Below are 19,184 nucleotides of genomic sequence, written 5' to 3'. Positions count from 1 at the left end.
CCAATGTCGCTGACAACTTTCACCAGGGCAGTTTCAGTACTATGGTGTTGTCTAAAACCTGACTGGTAGAGATCAAGACAGGAAGTTGAAGTTAAGAAAGCAGACAGTTGGTTTAAAACTTTTTTTTTTTCAATTATTTTTCTGATGAAAGGTAGATTTGATACTGGCCTGTAGTTGTTAAAGACAGAAACAACTCAGTGGCCTAGTGGTAGAGTGTCCGCCCTGAGACTGGGAGATCAGGGTTCGATTCCTGGTCGGGTCAGACCAAAGACTTTGAAAAAATGGGACCCAATGCCTCCCTGCTTGACTCTCAGCATTAAGGGGTTGGATTGGGGGGTTAAACCACCAAATGGTTCCCGAGCGCGGCTGTGTCTGCAGCTCACCGCTCCCCCAGGGGATGGGTCAAATGCGGAGAACAAATTTCGCACACACATCAGTGTGTGTGTGACAACTAATGGGACTTTAACTTTAGCCAAGTTATTCTTTTTAAGTAAAGGCTTTACAACAGCCATTTTAAGGGGTTTGGGGAAAGTGCCGGTCAGCAGAGAGGTGTTTGCAATTGAAAGCACATCAGATGCTATGAGGTGAAACGCAGATTAAAAAAAAACTAGTGGGCAAAATGTTCAGCACAGATATAGAGGAACTTAGACTTTGTACAGTCTTTTCCAAAGTGACAAGGTCAACAGGGCTGAAATTTGACAGCGTGCTAAGCTCATCTCTCAAACTAGTTAATGGTTCAGAGTGAGAAATGTTAAGCAACTTAGATGAAATATGAGATCTTATGTTATCTACTTTGCTCTTAACTGACATTAGTTCCAATGGGCTTCAAAATAGGCCTAGGGCTTAAAGGGTTAAAGAAAGAGGCAAATTCATTGCACTTATCAATAGGGACGCACCGATCAGGTTTTTTGCTGCCGATCACGATACCGATATCAAAGAATGCTGATCACCAATACCGATCACCGATATCGATCACGTGGATTGGCCAGAAATTTTCTACAACATTATAATGAGTGCTACAAACTACATAATCTGGGAATAAAGGAAATGTAACCTAATCTAAAATGGTCTGTATTAGGGTTGTCACGGTGTGAAAATGTAACCTCACGGTTATTGTGACCAAAATTACCACGGTTTTCGGTATTATCGCGGTATTTTTTTAAACATGCTACATTTTCACACAGTTAAATAAACCCTGTATGTCAGGAAAATATTGTCCTCAGTTTGTGTCTAAATTTAGCCTAAAATGTGTTATTTTGTAATTATGTTGTTAATTTGTTTACATTTTTTCCCTTTAGTCTTTAAAATACCAATATTTGCCCATAACTTCTTATTTTATGTCTGTTTGATGTCATCATTTTAAAAATATTAGATCAGATGATACTCAGTACTCAAGTAGCCTTCTAATCAGATACTTTTTTACCCTTACTTGAGTAATAAACCCTATATCAGGAAAATATCGTCCTCGGTTTGTGTCCTTCCAGTGAGCTTTGCAGATGTGGGAAAATGTCATCAGGCAGTAATCGTTGTTAAATTCATAATTATTCTCGGAGAGAGACCAACTCTTATCGGCCCCTGGGAGCCCCGTAATGCATAGCGTCATTTCAACATGGCGGTGTCCGCGACACGGTTTATATGCAGGTAGCGGCGCTGCGGCTGCTTTATATAGCGACTCGTTGCATTCTCCCTCAACCCAAATCCTCGGATCACGCATTTTAGCTAAAACGCTAACGTTAGCTTGCCTTGCGTTGACTGTAGAGTTGTGGGTGATGGTCACGCAGATGTGTCATGAGATTTGAAGCGTTGCTGCCTTTCACAGACACTTTTTCTGCACGTGCTGCAAACAGGATAGCCGTCTTCTATCAGCTGTCCCTCGGCATTCTTCAAATATCCAAAAGATGCCCGTACTTCCCACTTTGTCTTCTTTGAGGGATAATAAATGTCCTCCTGACCGCTGCCGTCTCCTCCTTTGGCCATTATTTCAGCTTTAGCTTCAAGAAAGTTTTGGTTGTAAACAACAAAGTGCGCATGTGCCGCCGGCAACTTCAGCAGATGATACGGTGGCTGGTAAGGGTCACCGCGCCTACACCACAGCCACGCTTATCCACCGAGATAATATATGTTTTAAAAAACAAGACGGTTATTATTATTGTCAGCTTTTTTTTACCGGGGTTTACCGCTACACCGGTTACCGTGACAACCCTACCTGATCGGTCTCCTTTGATCTACAGGTGCTGGCCAGTAAATTAGAATATCATCAAAAGGTTGAAAATATTTCAGTAATTCCATTCAAAACGTGAAACTTGTACATTATATTCATGCAATGCACACAGACCAATGTATTTCCGATGTTTATTACGTTTAATTTTGATATTTATAGGTGACAACCAATGAAAACATCAAATCTGGTGTCTCAGAAAATTAGAATATTCTAAAGGCCAATGAAAAAATGTTTGTTTCTCTAATGTTGGCCAACTGAAAAGAATGAACATGAAAAGAATGTGCATGTATAGCACTCAATACTTAGTCGGGGCTCCTTTTGCCTCAATAACTGCAGTAATGCGGCGTGGCATGGACTCGATCAGTCTGTGGCACTGCTCAGGTGTTATGAGAGCCCAGGTTGCTCTGATAGTCGTCTTCAGCTCCTCTGCATTGTTGGGTCTAGCGTATTGCATCCTCCGCTTCACAATACCCCATAGATTTTCTATGGGGTTAAGGTCAGGCGAGTTTGCTGGCCAATCAAGGACAGGGATACCATGGTCCTTGAACCAGGTGCTGGTGGTTTTGGCACTGTGTGCAGGTGCCAAGTCCTGTTGAAAGGTGAAGTCTGCATCCCCATAAAGTTGGTCAGCAGCAGGAAGCATGAAGTGCTCTAAAACTTCCTGGTAGACGGCTGCATTGACCCTGGACCTCAGGAAACAGAGTGGGCCAACACCGGCAGATGACATGGCACCCCACACCATCACTGACGGTGGAAACTTTACACTGGACCTCATGCAACGTGGATTCTGTGCTTCTCCGCTCTTCCTCCAGACTCTGGGTCCTTGATTTCCAAAGGAAATGCAGAACTTGCTTTCATCAGAAAACATAACTTTGGACCACTCAGCATCAGTCCAGTCCTTTTTGTCCTTGGCCCAGGCGAGACGCTTCTTGCGCTGTTTCATGTTCAAGAGTGGCTTGACACACGGAATGCGACACCTGAATCCCATGTCTTTCATGAGTCTCCTCGTGGTGGTTCTTGAAGCGCTGACTCCAGCTGCAGTCCACTCTTTGTGGATCTCCCCCACATTTTTGAATGGGTTTGTCGTCACAATTCTCTGCAGGGTGCGGTTATCCCTAGAGCTTGTACACTTTTTTCTACCACATTTTTTCCGTCCCTTCGCCTGTCTGTTAATGTGCTTGGACACAGAGCTCTGCGAACAGCCAGCTTCTTTAGCAATCACCTTTTGTGTCTTGCCCTCCTTGTGCAAGGTGTCAATGATTGTCTTTTGGACAGCTGTTAAGTCAGAAGTCTTCCCCATGATTGTGGTGCCTTCAAAACAAGACTGAGGGACCTTTTAAAGGCCTTTGCAGGTGTTTTGAGTAAATCAGCTGATTAGAGTGGCAGCAGGTGTCTTCTATATTCAGCCTTTTCAGAATATTCTAATTTTTTGAGATACCAAATTTGGAGTTTTCATTAGTTGTCACTTATGAATATCAAATTTAAATGTAATGAACATCGGAAATACATTGGTCTGTGTGCATTGCATGAATATAATGTACAAGTTTCACGTTTTGAATGGAATTACTGAAATATTTTCAACCTTTTGATGATATTCTAATTTACTGGCCAGCACCTGTATTTTGAAAACTCCGATCAAAACCGATAGGGGCGCTATCGGCCGATTGGGATCAAATGCCGATCCATCGGTGCATCCCTACTTATCAACTGAGAGTAACTCAGGAGCCAGCTGAGAAGAGGGATTTGTTAGCTTATCAATAATGGAGAAGTGCACGAGTGTTATTTGCTTTTTTGTTTATAATGGTGGAGAAATAAGATTGTCTTGCTTTAGAAATTACAGAGTTGTATTTGCAAAGTGCTTCTTTATGGGTCAGATAGTCTGAGTCTTGTTTGGATTTGCATCATTTCCTTTCTGTTCTCCTGCATTCTTTCTTTTGCGATTTAACTGATGGGACATTTCTCCATGGAGTCTTCTGTTTGCCAGAGGATTTTTTCAATGGAACAGGAGCAATGTCATCCATTATTTTTGCCATACTTAAGTTAAAATTTTCCAGCAAACGATCAGCGGTCTTTGGGACTGGGCTAGCGGATTCGACGAGTGCCTGCTCAAAGAGAACATGCGTTCCCTTGATGCATGCCGATGATCTGACCCTTCTCTAACAGACTAACATCTTGTCCACGACCACCAGATGTGTCTTTCCGCATGGTTGTTTAAGAAATGAGAAGCAAATCATTGCACCAGTTGGGGTTAAATATCTGACCTGTTTGTTCCAGGTCCAGGTCGTGATTTGGCCGGGTGGTATACTGTGTATGACTGTAGAATAGAGAGGAGATGGTGCTCCACTCAGTGACTGCAAGTAGCCATAAAACAAGCCCAAATCATCAGCTTTCCACCACTGGATACAACAGCTGGTATCAGGTGCTTGGTCTTCCATAAGCATGTCACTGTCCGTGTTATCTCATCCACATAGAGGACAAGGTTTCTTCAGATGCAGCTTCTATTTTCTCTTTTAATGTAAAGAGGAATTCCTCTGGCTAATGTTCTACTTGCTACTGTAAGGCCTGAAATGTGACTCTTTTCTCCAAGCATTGCACACTGTGACCTTGTGGTAAGGTCACAGTTTCTGAGAAAAGTTATCTTGAAGGTTCTCCACTATTAACACTTTCTGTCAATTGTGACCTTTAAGTTATGTGGAAATGGCCTGATGGTCTTTTTCTGATAGAGTGGCAGCAGCGGGTGTTTCTGTGTGATCATCACAGACGTCTTTCCTTCTCAGCATTAACACACACCTATTTTGATTTGAACAAGCGGGGTAAGCACACATGTATTACTTCTGCACTTGTTCCGGCTGTTGTGTAAACCAGAAGTTCTTCTAAATTGGAATGCAGCCTGCACTATTAAACATGTGTTGCTTAAAACAACTAACAACTCCAGAGCATCAGAACCCCCCAATCAGTGATTATTATTCTATTAAATATTGTGTCTTAGCACAAGTTAATTCTGAAAAACTCCAAATGTAGGAGGCCTTTTTTATGATTTACTTTCATAGTAGCACTCTCCCTTCCTCTGAGCTGAACATTTAAAGTTTAAAGTCTGTTTCTGTTTCAGCTTCATCGTAAATGTTACAGGATCACTGAAAGAGATGCTTTCATCTACGCCTGCTGCTGGAAAAGCAGAAACATTTAGACCAACATCTCAGTGAAACATCCCCAGATCCTCCTTTAAATTCCACTCAGGCTGCTGATTGTGTTTGGGAGCTGCTTATTATTTAAGCTTTACTTGCCACCAATTGAATTAAGGAAGTTATTTCATTCTCTCCTCTCTCTGAATCAGAGTCTCTCTGTCACCTCGCCGCCCACCCAGGGATAATTCAATAACCTCTGTAAATGAGCCCTGTGTGTGTGTGTGTGTGTGTGTGTGTGTGTGTGTGTGTGTGTGTGTGTGTGTGTGTGTGTGTGTGTGTGTGTGTGTGTGTGTGTGTGTGTGTTTGCCTTCACACACACACACACACACACACACACACACACACTGTCTCAGCTGTCATTTTCAGGTCAATCAGAGGTGATAATAATAATCATTACTCCAATTATTAAATTTAGAAGACATGACTCACACAGTGATTATGTGTCCCTGCTGGGGGCTCACTGTGTATGTGCGTGTGTACGCGCGTGTGTGTGTGGACCCGTGTTAAACTCCCGTCACTCCGCTCTGTCATGTCTCACCTCTGGATTAGCTACAGAGGGAGCAGATGTGTGTGTTTACTGTGTGAAGTAAAGTGCTCCAACGCCTCTAAGCATGAACCGAAGGACCAGAGGATCGTTATGTTCACTGTATGGGTGTGTGTGTTTGTGTGTGCTCGCAGCATGCAGCTGGCATCGACAACAGTAACAAAGCAGACATTTAGTGCGACTTAACAGAGGGCTGTCGCATATTAAGCTGTGAATTCTGCGTGTGTGTGTTGGGAGTGAGGGCACAGATGAAGCGATCAAGTCCGACAGCTTGCCGAGCTGTGATTGTCACTGATCCCCCCCCCCCCCCTATCCTCGGGACAAACGGTGCCATCTGCCACAGGCGATGCCAGCTTGGCACTCCCTACCCAGACTAAACCAGAGAGGGCAGAAGAGCTCAAAACAATTCAGAGAAGGATACAAGGCCTCAGTGTGAGCATGACCTTGAGGGACTTTGGGGATTTTTCTTCCTTCTAACAAGTCCTTAGAAGTTTGTGTATGACCCTTGTGCATGAGTGCTCTTATCACATTTCTTGTGGTTTTAAAGACGTGATGGTATTTTTTTCCTGGCTGTTTTACAGATTCTTCAACACCACCATGCAGTCCATGAGATTTCCTACATTGCCAAGGATATCACGGACCACAGAGCCTTTGGCTACGTCTGTGGGAAGGAGGGGAATCACCGCTTTGTGGCCATCAAGACCGCACAGTCGGTCAGTATTAGCATGTACATTTAAAGCAGGGTTTGGGCCTTTTTAAAGTGTTTCTGTGTTAGACGCATAAATATAAGATGTATAAATATTGTTAATAGCTTCCTGAATCGCCTTTGTTAAACCCGGGCCACACGGCATTTTTCTGCTGTTGCAAAGGACTGCTTCATGCCACACTGTGAGGACTGTAGGAAGGAGGCACAAGACTTCAGTGAGCCACACTGCATGATGTTTCGCTCCATGCTAACGTCACAATCGTATACTCACCAAAAAGCAAATGCCACTAAAAGCCGACAGCTAAACCAGACAAAAACGGTGAAAAGAGAAAAAGACGTCACCTTTACCACTTTCGTTATTAGACTCTGAACTGAAATCCAGAAAGGAGTGGTCCACATGTTCCTGCAAGTAGCTTCCGCTAACGCTAATGTAGCTAACTCTACTCTCGTCACTAGTTTATCGTGTCACTCCCTGGGTGTATTTTCATTGGTCGATTGCAGACCAGAGTCGTCGGTTTTCTGACAATGTTTCAAGACTATCGGAGGCTGGATTTAGTCGTGAGAGTGCAATATAAACTGTTGCTGGGCCAGCCACAAACATGCAAATCTCCCTCATGTTCAACATTTTTCATCACAATTTTGTTCACAACAAGCTATTTGTCTAGGACGGACAAAAAACGTTAGCTTTAGGTGCTACTGGTCTGATGAGATAACAGCTGTCCAAGTACAAAGTGTAGTTCCAGTCTCCAACTTTTCTATTGGTTCATGTGACTAATGCTAAATGACCTGCACTTGTATGGAGTACACCCTGTCAGTTTCACATCACATGATTATTTACATGTAATTCTAGGGTGATTTACAAGAGTAAAAATCAGCAGCAGCAGGAAAAGGTTGTTCAAAGGGTCAAGAACAGTGGGATTTATTTAAAGTGACTGTGTATATTTTCCCTGGTGATGGATGTCAGTACATACCTAAATCATTGCAAGCATGCAGTATTTTTGTGTTGTAAGACCTTACCAACGGATGACCAAAGTCCCTGGGAGAACAATCTCCAGCAACATGACAAGCACATCAGACTCCCTTTCATCACTGGTAATAAGTGAAGAGATTAACGTGCGACAACAACGTTTATGAATGGCGAAAGTTCTGTAACCACTTGTTACAAATCAGCAAATGCATCTTGTCCTCATGGGCTCCCGTAGAAAGAAACATGGCGTCTAATACGGCATCTACCTCAGACATAGGCCTACTTCCATGCATTTTAGGCCTGATATTTATGGTTATATGTTACGAAACCGCCAATATTTTTCAACAACTGGACATTGTTTAATTCATTTTCAACAACATTTGAATGGATAATTCCAGAGATTAACGGTAAAAACTACACACTGTCTATTTAATGTCCCTCTCTGATGAAAAACGGATGTAAATGAAAAGGTTTATAAAATAAAATCTACACAAAATGCACTCAAATTTAAGCTGCAGCAAACTTTAAGATGGCAGCAAATGTTTGAGTCGGGTCTTTTCTGACAACATTGACCAGCTAAAAGTTCAAACAGACCCAGCTTCTGATGTGATTGCAGATCATGTGCAGTAAGTCTCAACGTACTGTCTATTCAAAACTTAACACTAAAGCAGATCATTCTTCAGAACAGTATATCTGCCTTCAGATAGTAAAATATGTACGTTCACATTTGTTCTGAGGTTATCAACACTTAATGACGTTGGTCTTGTCAGAACTGGAACTGTGTATCAGAGGAAAGTGCAGCTTGACCTGGTATCAGAATATAATTATACACATTCGCTATATTTGCTTTTCTCGTCTCGTCTCTCGTCTCGTCTTCCTCCGCTTATCCGGGTCCGGGTCGCGGGGGCAGCATCCCAACTAGGGAGCTCCAGGCCGTCCTCTCCCCGGCCTTGTCCACCAGCTCCTCCGGCAGGACCCCAAGGCGTTCCCGGACCAGATTGGAGATGTAACCTCTCCAACGTGTCCTGGGTCGACCCGGGGGCCTTCTGCCGGCAGGACATGCCCGAAACACCTCCCCGGGGAGGCGTCCAGGAGGCATCCTGACCAGATGCCCAAACCACCTCAACTGGCTCCTTTCGATCCGGAGGAGCAGCGGTTCTACTCCGAGTCCCTCCCGAATGTCCGAGCTCCTCACCCTATCTCTAAGGCTGAGCCCGGCCACCCTACGGAGGAAACTCATTTTGGCCGCTTGTATCCGCGATCTCGTTCTTTCGGTCATTACCCAAAGCTCATGACCATAGGTGAGGATTGGGACGTAGATCGACCGGTAAATCGAGAGCCTGGCTTTCTGGCTCAGCTCCCTCTTCCCCACGACAGATCGGCTCAGCGTCCGCATCACTGCAGACGCCGAACCAATCCGCCTGTCGATCTCCCGATCCCTCCTACCCTCACTCGTGAACAAGACCCCGAGATACTTAAACTCCTCCACTTGAGGTAGGACCTCTCCCCCGACCCGGAGGTGGCAAGCCACCCTTTTCCGGTCGAGAACCATGGTCTCAGATTTGGAGGTGCTGATCCTCATCCCAGCCGCTTCACATTCGGCCGCGAACCTACCCAGCAAGAGCTGAAGGTCAGAGCTGGATGAAGCTAGGAGGACCACATCATCCGCAAAAAGCAGAGACGAGATTCTCCTGCCACCAAACTCGACACACTCCACACCACGGCTGCGTCTAGAAATTCTGTCCATAAAAGTGATGAACAGAACCGGTGACAAAGGGCAGCCCTGGCGGAGTCCAACCCTCACTGGGAACAGGTCCGACTTACTACCGGCTATGCGGACCAAACTCACGCTCCTCTGGTAAAGGGACTGAATGGCCCTTAACAGAAAGCCACCCACCCCATACTCCTGGAGCGTCCCCCACAGGGTGCCCCTGGGGACACGGTCATAAGCCTTCTCCAAATCCACAAAACACATGTGGATTGGTTGGGCAAACTCCCATGCCCCCTCCATCACCCTTGCAAGGGTATAGAGCTGGTCCACAGTTCCACGGCCAGGACGAAAACCACATTGCTCCTCCTCTATCTGAGATTCAACTATCGATCGGACCCTCCTCTCCAGTACCTTGGAGTAGACCTTTCCAGGGAGGCTGAGGAGTGTGATCCCCCTATAGTTGGAACACACCCTCAGGTCACCCTTCTTAAAGATGGGGACCACCACCCCGGTCTGCCACTCCCTAGGAACTGCCCCCGATGACCACGCAATGTTGTAGAGACGTGTCAACCATGACAGCCCTACAACATCCATAGCCTTGAGATACCCAGGACGAACCTCATCCGCCCCCGGGGCTCCGCCGCTGTGTAGTTGTTTGACTACCTCAGCAACTTCTGCCCCCGAGATCGGACAGTCCATCCCCAGGCCTCCCAGCTCTGGTTCCTCCTCGGAATGCGCATTGGTGGGATTGAGGAGCTCCTCAAAGTATTCCTTCCACCGTCCGACTATAGCCTCAGTTGACGTCAGCAGCTCCCCATCCCCACTGTAAACAGTGTGAGCGAGTTGCTGCCTTCCTCTCCTGAGGCGCCGGACAGTTTGCCAGAACCTCTTTGGAGCCGATCGATAGTCTTTCTCCATGGCCTCACCAAACTCCTCCCACGCCCGAGATTTTGCCTTGGCAACTGCCACTGCTGCATCCCGCTTGGCTATCCGGTACCTGTCTGCTGCCTCCGGAGACCCACAGACCAGCCACGCCCTGTAGGCCTCCTTCTTCAGCCTGACGGCTCCCCGAACCTCTGGTGTCCACCAGCGGGTACGGGGGTTGCCACCACGACTGGCACCGGCCACCTTACGGCCACAGCTAGCAACAGCCGCCTCGACAATCGCAGAGTGGAACAAGGCCCACTCGGACTCAATGTCCCCCACTGCTCTCGGGACGTGGTCAAAGCTCTGCCGGAGGTGGGAGTTGAAGACCGTCTTGACAGGTTCTTCTGCCAGGCGTTCCCAGCAGACCCTCACTATGCGTTTGGGTCTGCCAGGTCTACGCGGCATGTTCCCTTGCCATCTGATCCAACTCACCACCAGGTGGTGATCAGTTGACAGCTCCGCCCCTCTCTTCACTCGGGTGTCCAAAACATACGGCCGCAGGTCAGATGATACGACTACAAAATCTATCATCGACCTGTGACCTAGGCTGCCCTGGTACCAAGTGTACCGGTGGGCATCCTTATGTTCGAACATGGTGTTCGTTATGGCCAAACTGCGGCTTGCACAGAAGTCCAATAACAAAACACCGCTCGAGTTCAGATTAGGTGGGCCGTTCCTCCCAATCACACCCCTCCAGGTCAAGCTGTCATTGCCCACGTGAGCATTGAAGTCCCCCAGCAGGACAATGGAGTCCCCTGATGGAGCACTATCTAGCACTCGTCCCAGGGACTCCAAAAAGGGTGGGTACTCTGAACTGATATTTGGCCCATAAGCACAAACAACAGTCAGGACCCGTTCCCCGACCCGAAGGCGCAAGGAAGCTACCCTCTTGTCCCCCGGGGTAAACCCCAACACACAGGCAGAGTGTCTCGGAGCTAACAAAAAGCCAACCCCAGCCCTCCGCCTCTCACCCGGAGCAACTCCAGCAAAGTAGAGTGTCCAACCCCTCTCCAGGTCTCGGGTTCCAGAGCCAATGCAATGTGTCGAGGTGAGTCCGACTATATCTAGCCGGTACCGCTCAACCTCTGCCACAAGCTCCGGCTCCTTCCCCGCCAGCGAGGTGACGTTCCATGTCCCAAAAACTAGTTTTCTTGTCCGGGGATTGGACCGCCAAGGCTCCCGCCTTGGTCTGCCACCCGATTCGCATTGCACCGGACCCTTCATGTTCCTCCTGCGGGTGGTGGGTCCACAGTTGGACGAGCCCATGTATCCGGTTCGGGCTGGGCCCGGCCGGGCCCCATGGGCGAAAGCCCGGCCACCAGGCGCTCGCTCACGGGCCCCAACCCCAGGCCTGGCTCCAGGGTGGGACCCCGGTAACCCTCCGGGCCGGGTACTCCGACTCTTCATTTTAACCGCCATGAAAGATCCTTCGAACCGTTCTTTGTCTCACCCTTCACCTAAGACCAATTTGTCATGGGAGACCCTACCAGGGGCACTAAGTGCCCCAGACAACATAGCTCCTAGGATCATTAGGGCACTCAAACTCCTCCACCACGATAAGGTGACGGTTCACAGAGTAAAAACGTATCCTCAAATCCTTTATTTCACTACGCTGTTTTTTAAAAGGGCTCTAGGTTGGAAATGTTATTTTATGAACCCTTACACCTCTGTCAGTGTTGCCTTATAATTACAAATACCTGCTGGAGATTCATCAGAAGTGCTACATTTTGCTGCTGATGGTAATTTTTACACTTGTAAATGATATAGTTCTATTTAAAGGCGTAGGACACTGAAACAAAACATTTTAAAGTCCTAGCTCTGATTATAATCGAGAGGTTTTCATGTTCAGGCTGAACATGAAATTGTCTCCTACACCCATCACTTGCTTAAGCTTCTGACCCCGGCTTTCCACTGGAGCCGTCGGCGCAGTCGGCAGCGCGAGTCGGCCGCGTCTCAGGAGCAGCATGTCGCGGCCTTTACGCGCCGGTTCTATTTTCTACGCGCGACGCCTCTGAAACGGGTCAAGTTCGACATTTTTGGGGAAGGAAAGACAGGAAATCGGACGCGGAAATGGAGAGAAGCTACCGAGATTTTCAGAATAAAGAACGTACTGCCTTCTGGTTGCTTTACTTTAAAAAAGGTTACTAACTGTGCGGCCCCGTGAGAAGTTATCACCTAGCTAGCGGTCTCCTTTGTTTTTCAGGTCCGTATTGGCGATTATAACACGGACAGAACATAAAACACAAACCATGTTGTAGTTTTCTCCTGCTTGTTGTTGTGTTTACTGACGAAGTCACTCGAGTGACTTCGTGCTCGGTCGGTGACAGCTGCTCCCCTGCTGCTTCGCTTCTCGTGGGAGGGGCCAAGCAGCTGCTGCAGTAACGTGCTGCTGACGCCTCCCGTGGAAACCCGGGGTGATAGAAAATACACGGTGAAACACTATGATTCGAAAATCCTCACAGATCTATGTCACACTGTGGTTGGCTTGACTCACAACAGGAAAGGCTGTTGGTTTAGTGTCCAGCAAACAGCAGAGAACGTCTTGGTCTAGTAGAAACTAACTGTTAGCATTAGCATCTCCTCCGCGCAGCAGAACTCCTCCAGGGCAGGCTTGTGTTATTTGTGGAGATAAACCTTCAACGTTGCAAAGCAAACAGAGTTCGTGGTAGAGTTGTGTTGCTATTAGCCAATCAGAGTCGAGATTTCTGAATATCAGCAAATAAGACTCCAAAACCTCGTCTGAAGCTCAGCTCTGATGTGGCTCGCTTCTAGTTCCTGAAAATGGTGCGCTGGTGCTTTTTGTCCGCTTGTGTACAACTTACAAGGCATTCCTACTAGAGAACACTGCAAATGTATTGATTAAACTAGTGTTACACACCTTTAAATGTTTGGTGAGATGTGAAATTCATAGCAGTGTAAAGATTTATAAAATACCAAGGAGACTGGATGAGTTTTAAGATGGCACCAGTGCATTATGGTCTTCAGCTGCTAACTCATCAGTCATGTCATGTAAATGTTGGTTCTTTGAGTAAAGGCCTTTTAAAAAGCGTTGTACCAAATATTTGATAGTAATTTATAACTTTTACAAAACAGCTTAATTTATCATTCATTAAAATCTTTCCTCACGAGATTAAACCTTTTGACATAATAACTGGGGATAACTGGGCAGGCCCTCCAGTGGCTTCACTCTTATCTTCAAGACAGGACATTTAGTGTTCAGATGGGTGAGGTAACGTCACCCAGCGTGAAACTTCGTTGGGGTGTGCCACAGGGTTCTGTCCTTGGTCCTCTCCTATTTGCAATGTATTTGCTTCCTCTTGGAGTCCTCCTTCGCCAGTATAATATGAAATTTCATTTCTTTGCTGATGACTGCCAGATCTATCTCCCTCTTCGACGTGGGGAGGATAGATCTGTTTCTCCTTTACTGGATTGTTTGAAGGACATAAAATGTTGGATGGCTTCTAATTTTTTGCACCTAAATGAGAGCAAAACGGAAGTTATAATACTTAGTCCTGGCAGAAGAAATGGCTCTGGTGCTGATATTGACCTTGGCCCATTGACACCCTATGAAAAGAAAATGGTCAGTAATTTGGGGATTAAAATCGACTCAGCACTTAATCTTGACACTCATGTAAATACAGTGGTGAGGTCCTGTTTCTTTAACCTGAAAAGACTATCCAGGATCAGGCCTCTGCTGTCCAGAGCTCATCTGGAGTCTGTGTTGCATGCCTTCGTCCTGTCCCGGCTGGACTACTGCGACGCTCTGTATGCTGGTCTGGCCCAGTGCACGGTTGCACGGCTCCAGTTTGTGCAGAACTCTGTGGCTAGGTTCCTGACAGGCACTAGATGTCGAGAGCACATTACCCCAGTGCTGACTGCTCTGCACTGGCTCCCGGTAAAATATCGAGCTCAGTTTAAAATCTTAACTCTCGTTTATAAGGCCCTCCAGGGCAGTGCCCCCTCGTACATTACTGCGCTTTTGAACAGGTATGCTCCATCTCGGTCTCTTCGCTCAGCCGAGCAGGAACTTCTGGTGGTCCCCCGGTAGAAATTTCGATCGAGGGGTTGTTGTGCTTTTTCTATTTTGGCTCCAACTCTGTGGAACGAATTGCCACTGAGCATCAGGCAGGCACCATCCCTTCAAGTCTTTAAGTCTCGTTTAAAGACTCATTTTTATTTGATTGCGTTTTAGCGCTAGGGTCACTTGAATTGCCCTAACATTATGGTTTTAACTATTCTTCTTTTTAACCCAGATGCTTGATTTTATTTTGTCCAACATTTGTTTTTTTATCGATTAGTCTTATTCCGATATCTCTCTTTATCTGTAATAGTGTTTGCTTGATATTTTATGATTTTATATTTTTATCCTGCTTTTATGCCCATGTACTGGGAATGTTTTTCTTTTAATGATGTTGTTCAGCACCTTGGGCTTCCAATAATGTTGTAGAAGGTGCTATACAAATAAAATTTGATTGATTGATTGATTGATTGATTGATTGATTGATTGATTGATTGATTGATTGATTGATTGATTGATTGATGATTGATTGATTGATTGATTGACATTTCAGAGATTAACTCTTCCAGCACCTAACACTCTTTAAGGCTGTAGCTTTAGGGTTAAAGTTCAGTCCTGCAGCAGTGTGCTCTACATGATATTGAGTACCTCTCTGGGCTCTGATATGATTGTTGCTGCTGCTGTTGTATGTGTGTGCCTGTCTTGTTTTATCTGGATCCAGCTGGCTTGCTCTGTAGCCATATTAATTTCCCATAGTGAGTCGATGAAGGTTTGAGTGTGTGTCACCAGCTCTAATGGCATATCCATCCTCCTCGGGCCATGAACCGTGCCTCTCTGACTTAGACGAATTTACACACACATGCAGAAGCGGGCTGTAATCACAAATACACATGCCGCACTTCGCTCCAAAAATGCTCACATTTCAGGCATCGGCCTGGCTAACGGTGAGCATTGTTTTCCTCACTCTGTAAAGCTGCCATTTTCACTATGTGTGCCAGAAGAAAAGGTCATATTTATATTTTACTCCCCATTTTCAGGACCTTGAACCAGCCATCAACAGCACTCAAACTACTAGTCGCAAAGCAAACAATGAGAGGGATGAAAGTGCCGAGCTTATTGCTGTGGCTGTAATTGGAAAGTGCCCACTTTGATGCGAATTAACAAAGTGTCTCTGTCGTCATGAAGAGTAAGATTTAAGTTGTTCAGAAAAGGCCAATTTAGGGTTGCGTCCAAACGTAATTGGCTTACTGCTCAACTCAAAGTCCCAGAACAAGAAAGGCATGTCTTATTTAGCCAGTGTGTGTGTGTGTGCGTGCGCTTGTGTGTGTGTGTGTGTGTGCGTGCATGCGTGTGTGTGTGTGTGTGTGTGCAGCAGACAGAGCCCTAATTGTGTCAGGAAGGATTTCCTTTAAACTTTAAGTTCAGTCTTTCTTATAAATTTATGTAAAATGTTCAAGAGTCATTAATATGAGTGCGCCTAACTGGATTTCTACATTTAAAAGAAATCTTCTAAGTGCATTATAGTTTTTATTTATTTATTTATTTTTTTTTTTTTACTTTTTGGAAAAGTGCTCCAGTAGACCTCAGGCTACTAAAGCAAACAAAAACGGTATAAAAAATACTAATAAGTGTTAAAGGCATCCTGGTTGTTTGGACCAGCCAGATACTCTGGGGAAAATCTGCTCCCGTCTCAAAGTCACTCGCAGTGAATTCTCAATATGTAGAAACATCATCCAGAGGTGTAGGAGCTACTTAACATGATTTCCAGACATGCTGACTCTTCTTGACTTTATTGGGATTATTGGTATGGTATGAGTGATCAGAGAACACAGGACTATACCAGGAGAGATGAATAACTAAAAACAGGGAGGAGAACTAATCGGATCAATCAGCTGAGAGAAAAACAATAAAAAAATGATGAGAATGAAAAACTACAAACTAAACACAAAACCCCAAACCGTGAATATTCAGTTCACTGGTGATTCAATAGTGATAGCGAGTGTGTCAGTGTGTGTTTGAGGCTGCACCTCTCTATACGACCTGTCCAGGTGTAACCCCACCTCTCATCCAACAACTACTACAGACAGGCACCATGTCGCTCTGGACAGGAGCAGCTACTCAAGATGGAAGGAAGAGGGGTTTGACTAAAGCATGGACATGTTATAGCCTGGCCAGCCATGCCAGTGCTTCCCACTGGGAAGCAAAGGGCCTGGTAACACTCCCATTCAATTAACCCCACCCTCTGAGAATTCTGAGCCAATCAGTGCCGAGCGGCGTACGTCACACACCGCTTCGCTAAGTTTCTCATCAACAACAAAGAAGCGGCTCTTTCCAATATTCTAAATGACTTGGGCATGTCAAGATGTTTGCGCCTTTGCCAGACGCCATCTTTGACTACAGCTATAAAACCACAGAATGGTGCGATATGGTGGTCAATGCCACCTTTTTTCTGATTGGTTATTTTTTAGCTGACTAGTCCAGCCTCTCATGGTGCTCTCTGCCCCTGATTATCTAGACTGATCTTCTGTGTAGAATAGACATAGGGCGAGTCTGGCAGGCGAGGCTACTTTATTTGGACATTAATAATTTTATTCATGTCAAAATTCAGCTCAAACAATGGAATAAACCAACTTAAAGGGAATTGCTTACATCACACACTACTAATTTAACAAACCTCACTCTATTATTACATAACCCTAACCCTTTTTGTATAACACCAACAAAGGTCACAAGGTGCTGCCCAAAGACATCACAATAAAAACAGACAATTATTTCATCATGTTAAAGCTATTATGAGAAAACTGTTTAACAGTTTTTCTAAAAGCCCGACTGAGTCAGCCGACTTCAGAGAAGAAGAAGAAGAAGAAGGCTCGTTGACCGCTAGTTTTTAGGGAACAACCAACAACCCTTGGTCACATGACCTTGTTGATCTACTGGAAGCATAATTGTTCAGTAGTTCAGCAGTAAAATTCCGGGGCTTGGTTGTGCAGCCATTTAACACCAGAATTTTGTAGAGCCCTTCTAAGCCTCGTCTGTGACACTATTGCAATCAAAGCTCTCCCGCTGTGGGTGCAAGGTTCTGGTTGGGTCCTCCACCTCCTTCACACCAAAGTACTGAACAAAGAAAGTTCTTCTCTGAGCATCATGTTCATCTCTGTAGAGCTCATATACTTGTTGGATTATTCTGAACCAGGGGTTTCGTAACTTTCCAAGAGAATGGCTCAATTAGTTCAGTTAAAAGTCCTTGTGGGCCACAGAAATTTTATGGTCTTTATTGAAGAAAGTGGAATAGTGATTACTTTGAGATTTTATTTGTCCATCTATTCATCCATCCATTTTCAACCACTTATCCAGAGTCGGGTCGAGTGGGCTGCAGCCTAAGCTGAGATGCCCAGACTTCCCTCTCCCAATTCACTTGGGCCAGCTCTTTTGGGGGAATTCTAAGACGTTCCCTGGCCAGCCGGGAGACATAGTCCCTCCAACGTGTCCTGGGTCTTCCCTTGGATCTCCTCCCAGTTGGAAGTGCCCAGAAAATCTCACCAGGGAGGCGTTCAGGAGGCATCCTTACCAGATGTCCGAGCCACCTCAACTAGCTCCTCCCGACATGGAGGAGCAGCGGATCTACTCCGAACCCCTCCCGGATGACCGAGCTTCTCACCCTGTCTCTAAGGGAGAGCCCAGACACCCTGCGGAGAAAACTCATTTTGCCCGCTTGTATCTGCAATCTCGTTCTTCCGGTCACTACCCAAAGCTCGTGACCATAGGTGAGGGTAGGAACGTAGATGGACCGGTAAATCGAGATCTTCGCCTTCTGACTCAGCTCTTTCTTCACCACGACAGACCGGTACAACGCCTGCATCACTGCAGGTGGAGCACCAATCCGCCTATCGATCTCGCTAAGACCTCGAGATACTTAAACTCCTCCACTTGAGGCAGGACCTCATCCCTGACCTGGAGAAGGCATCCTACCCTCTGCCGATTTAAGACCATGGTCTCAGATTTAGAGGAGCTGATTCTCATCCCAGCCATTTTGCACTCGGCTGTGAACCTCTCCAGCGAAGCCTGGAGATCCCTGTCTGATGAATGAACAGGACCACATCATCTGAAAAAGCAGAGATCTGATCCTTAGGCCACCAAATAGATCCCCTCAACACCATATTTATTTGTGCTGCTCAAAATTAGACCTCATACTAGTAAAAATCTAAATTAAAAGTGGAATAAATTGTTGCTCCACATCAAAAACCTGCTGGAGAGACAAAATCCCACCATTCTAGAAATGCTACGGAGGTCAACAAAAAATTACTCCAAGGGACAGAAATAGTCCCCAGGCAGCACTTTGGACATGTCCAACATTGACCAAGGCTTTGGTTAAACACATCTTTATAAGATTACAAATGCAAACACTGGATTACAGTAAAGGAAAACATATAACACATGTAGGCAGTGGTTTATGTGGAAACTGGGACGGCAGTGGCTCAGGATGTAGATTAGGTCCTGCAGTAATCAGAGGGTTGCTGGTTCAATCCCAGCTCATACTGTTGTTGTGTACTTGGGCTGGACACTTCACCCACCTTGCTGTCTTGCTTCTTTATAAGTCACTTTGGATAAAAGTGGATGTCAAATTCATAAATTATAAAATTCCAATGAAAACTGATGTCCCAAAAAACTTTGCCTACAAGAGTTTATTTTGTTTTACGAAAAGTAATTCAGTTTTATCTTTATGTACACTGAGAAAATCAAAGTTTTAGTAATAAATAAATGTGACGGCTCTCCAAAGTAAATGATGAATCGTGTCAGGATTTGTTCGCTCTCGTGCTCTGAACGTGTTTCTACCACAAAACACTTCTAAGGTGTGAACGCAGATGGAAGAAGGATAAACTATCCATTTCCCATGAACTTTTTAGA

General features: G+C 45.6%; 1 protein-coding gene across 9 annotated transcripts in view; it reads left to right on the top strand.

Annotated features, from left to right (window-relative positions):
- Positions 1–19,184, top strand: part of dab1a (DAB adaptor protein 1a) — a 156,351-nt gene that overhangs the window by 113,408 nt on the left and 23,759 nt on the right. For all 9 annotated transcript variants that reach the window (XM_054730060.2, XM_054730059.2, XM_054730058.2 and 6 more), the window contains exon 5: positions 6,532–6,663. In XM_054730060.2, coding sequence (XP_054586035.1) covers positions 6,532–6,663 — 132 coding nt within the window. The remainder of the gene's footprint in view (positions 1–6,531; positions 6,664–19,184) is intronic.

This window comes from Nothobranchius furzeri, chromosome 8 (assembly GCF_043380555.1).
Source record: "Nothobranchius furzeri strain GRZ-AD chromosome 8, NfurGRZ-RIMD1, whole genome shotgun sequence".
In the NCBI taxonomy this organism is placed as follows: domain Eukaryota; kingdom Metazoa; phylum Chordata; class Actinopteri; order Cyprinodontiformes; family Nothobranchiidae; genus Nothobranchius; species Nothobranchius furzeri.
Note: the sequence above shows the minus strand (reverse complement) of the source record. Positions and strands in the feature narration are given on the sequence as shown.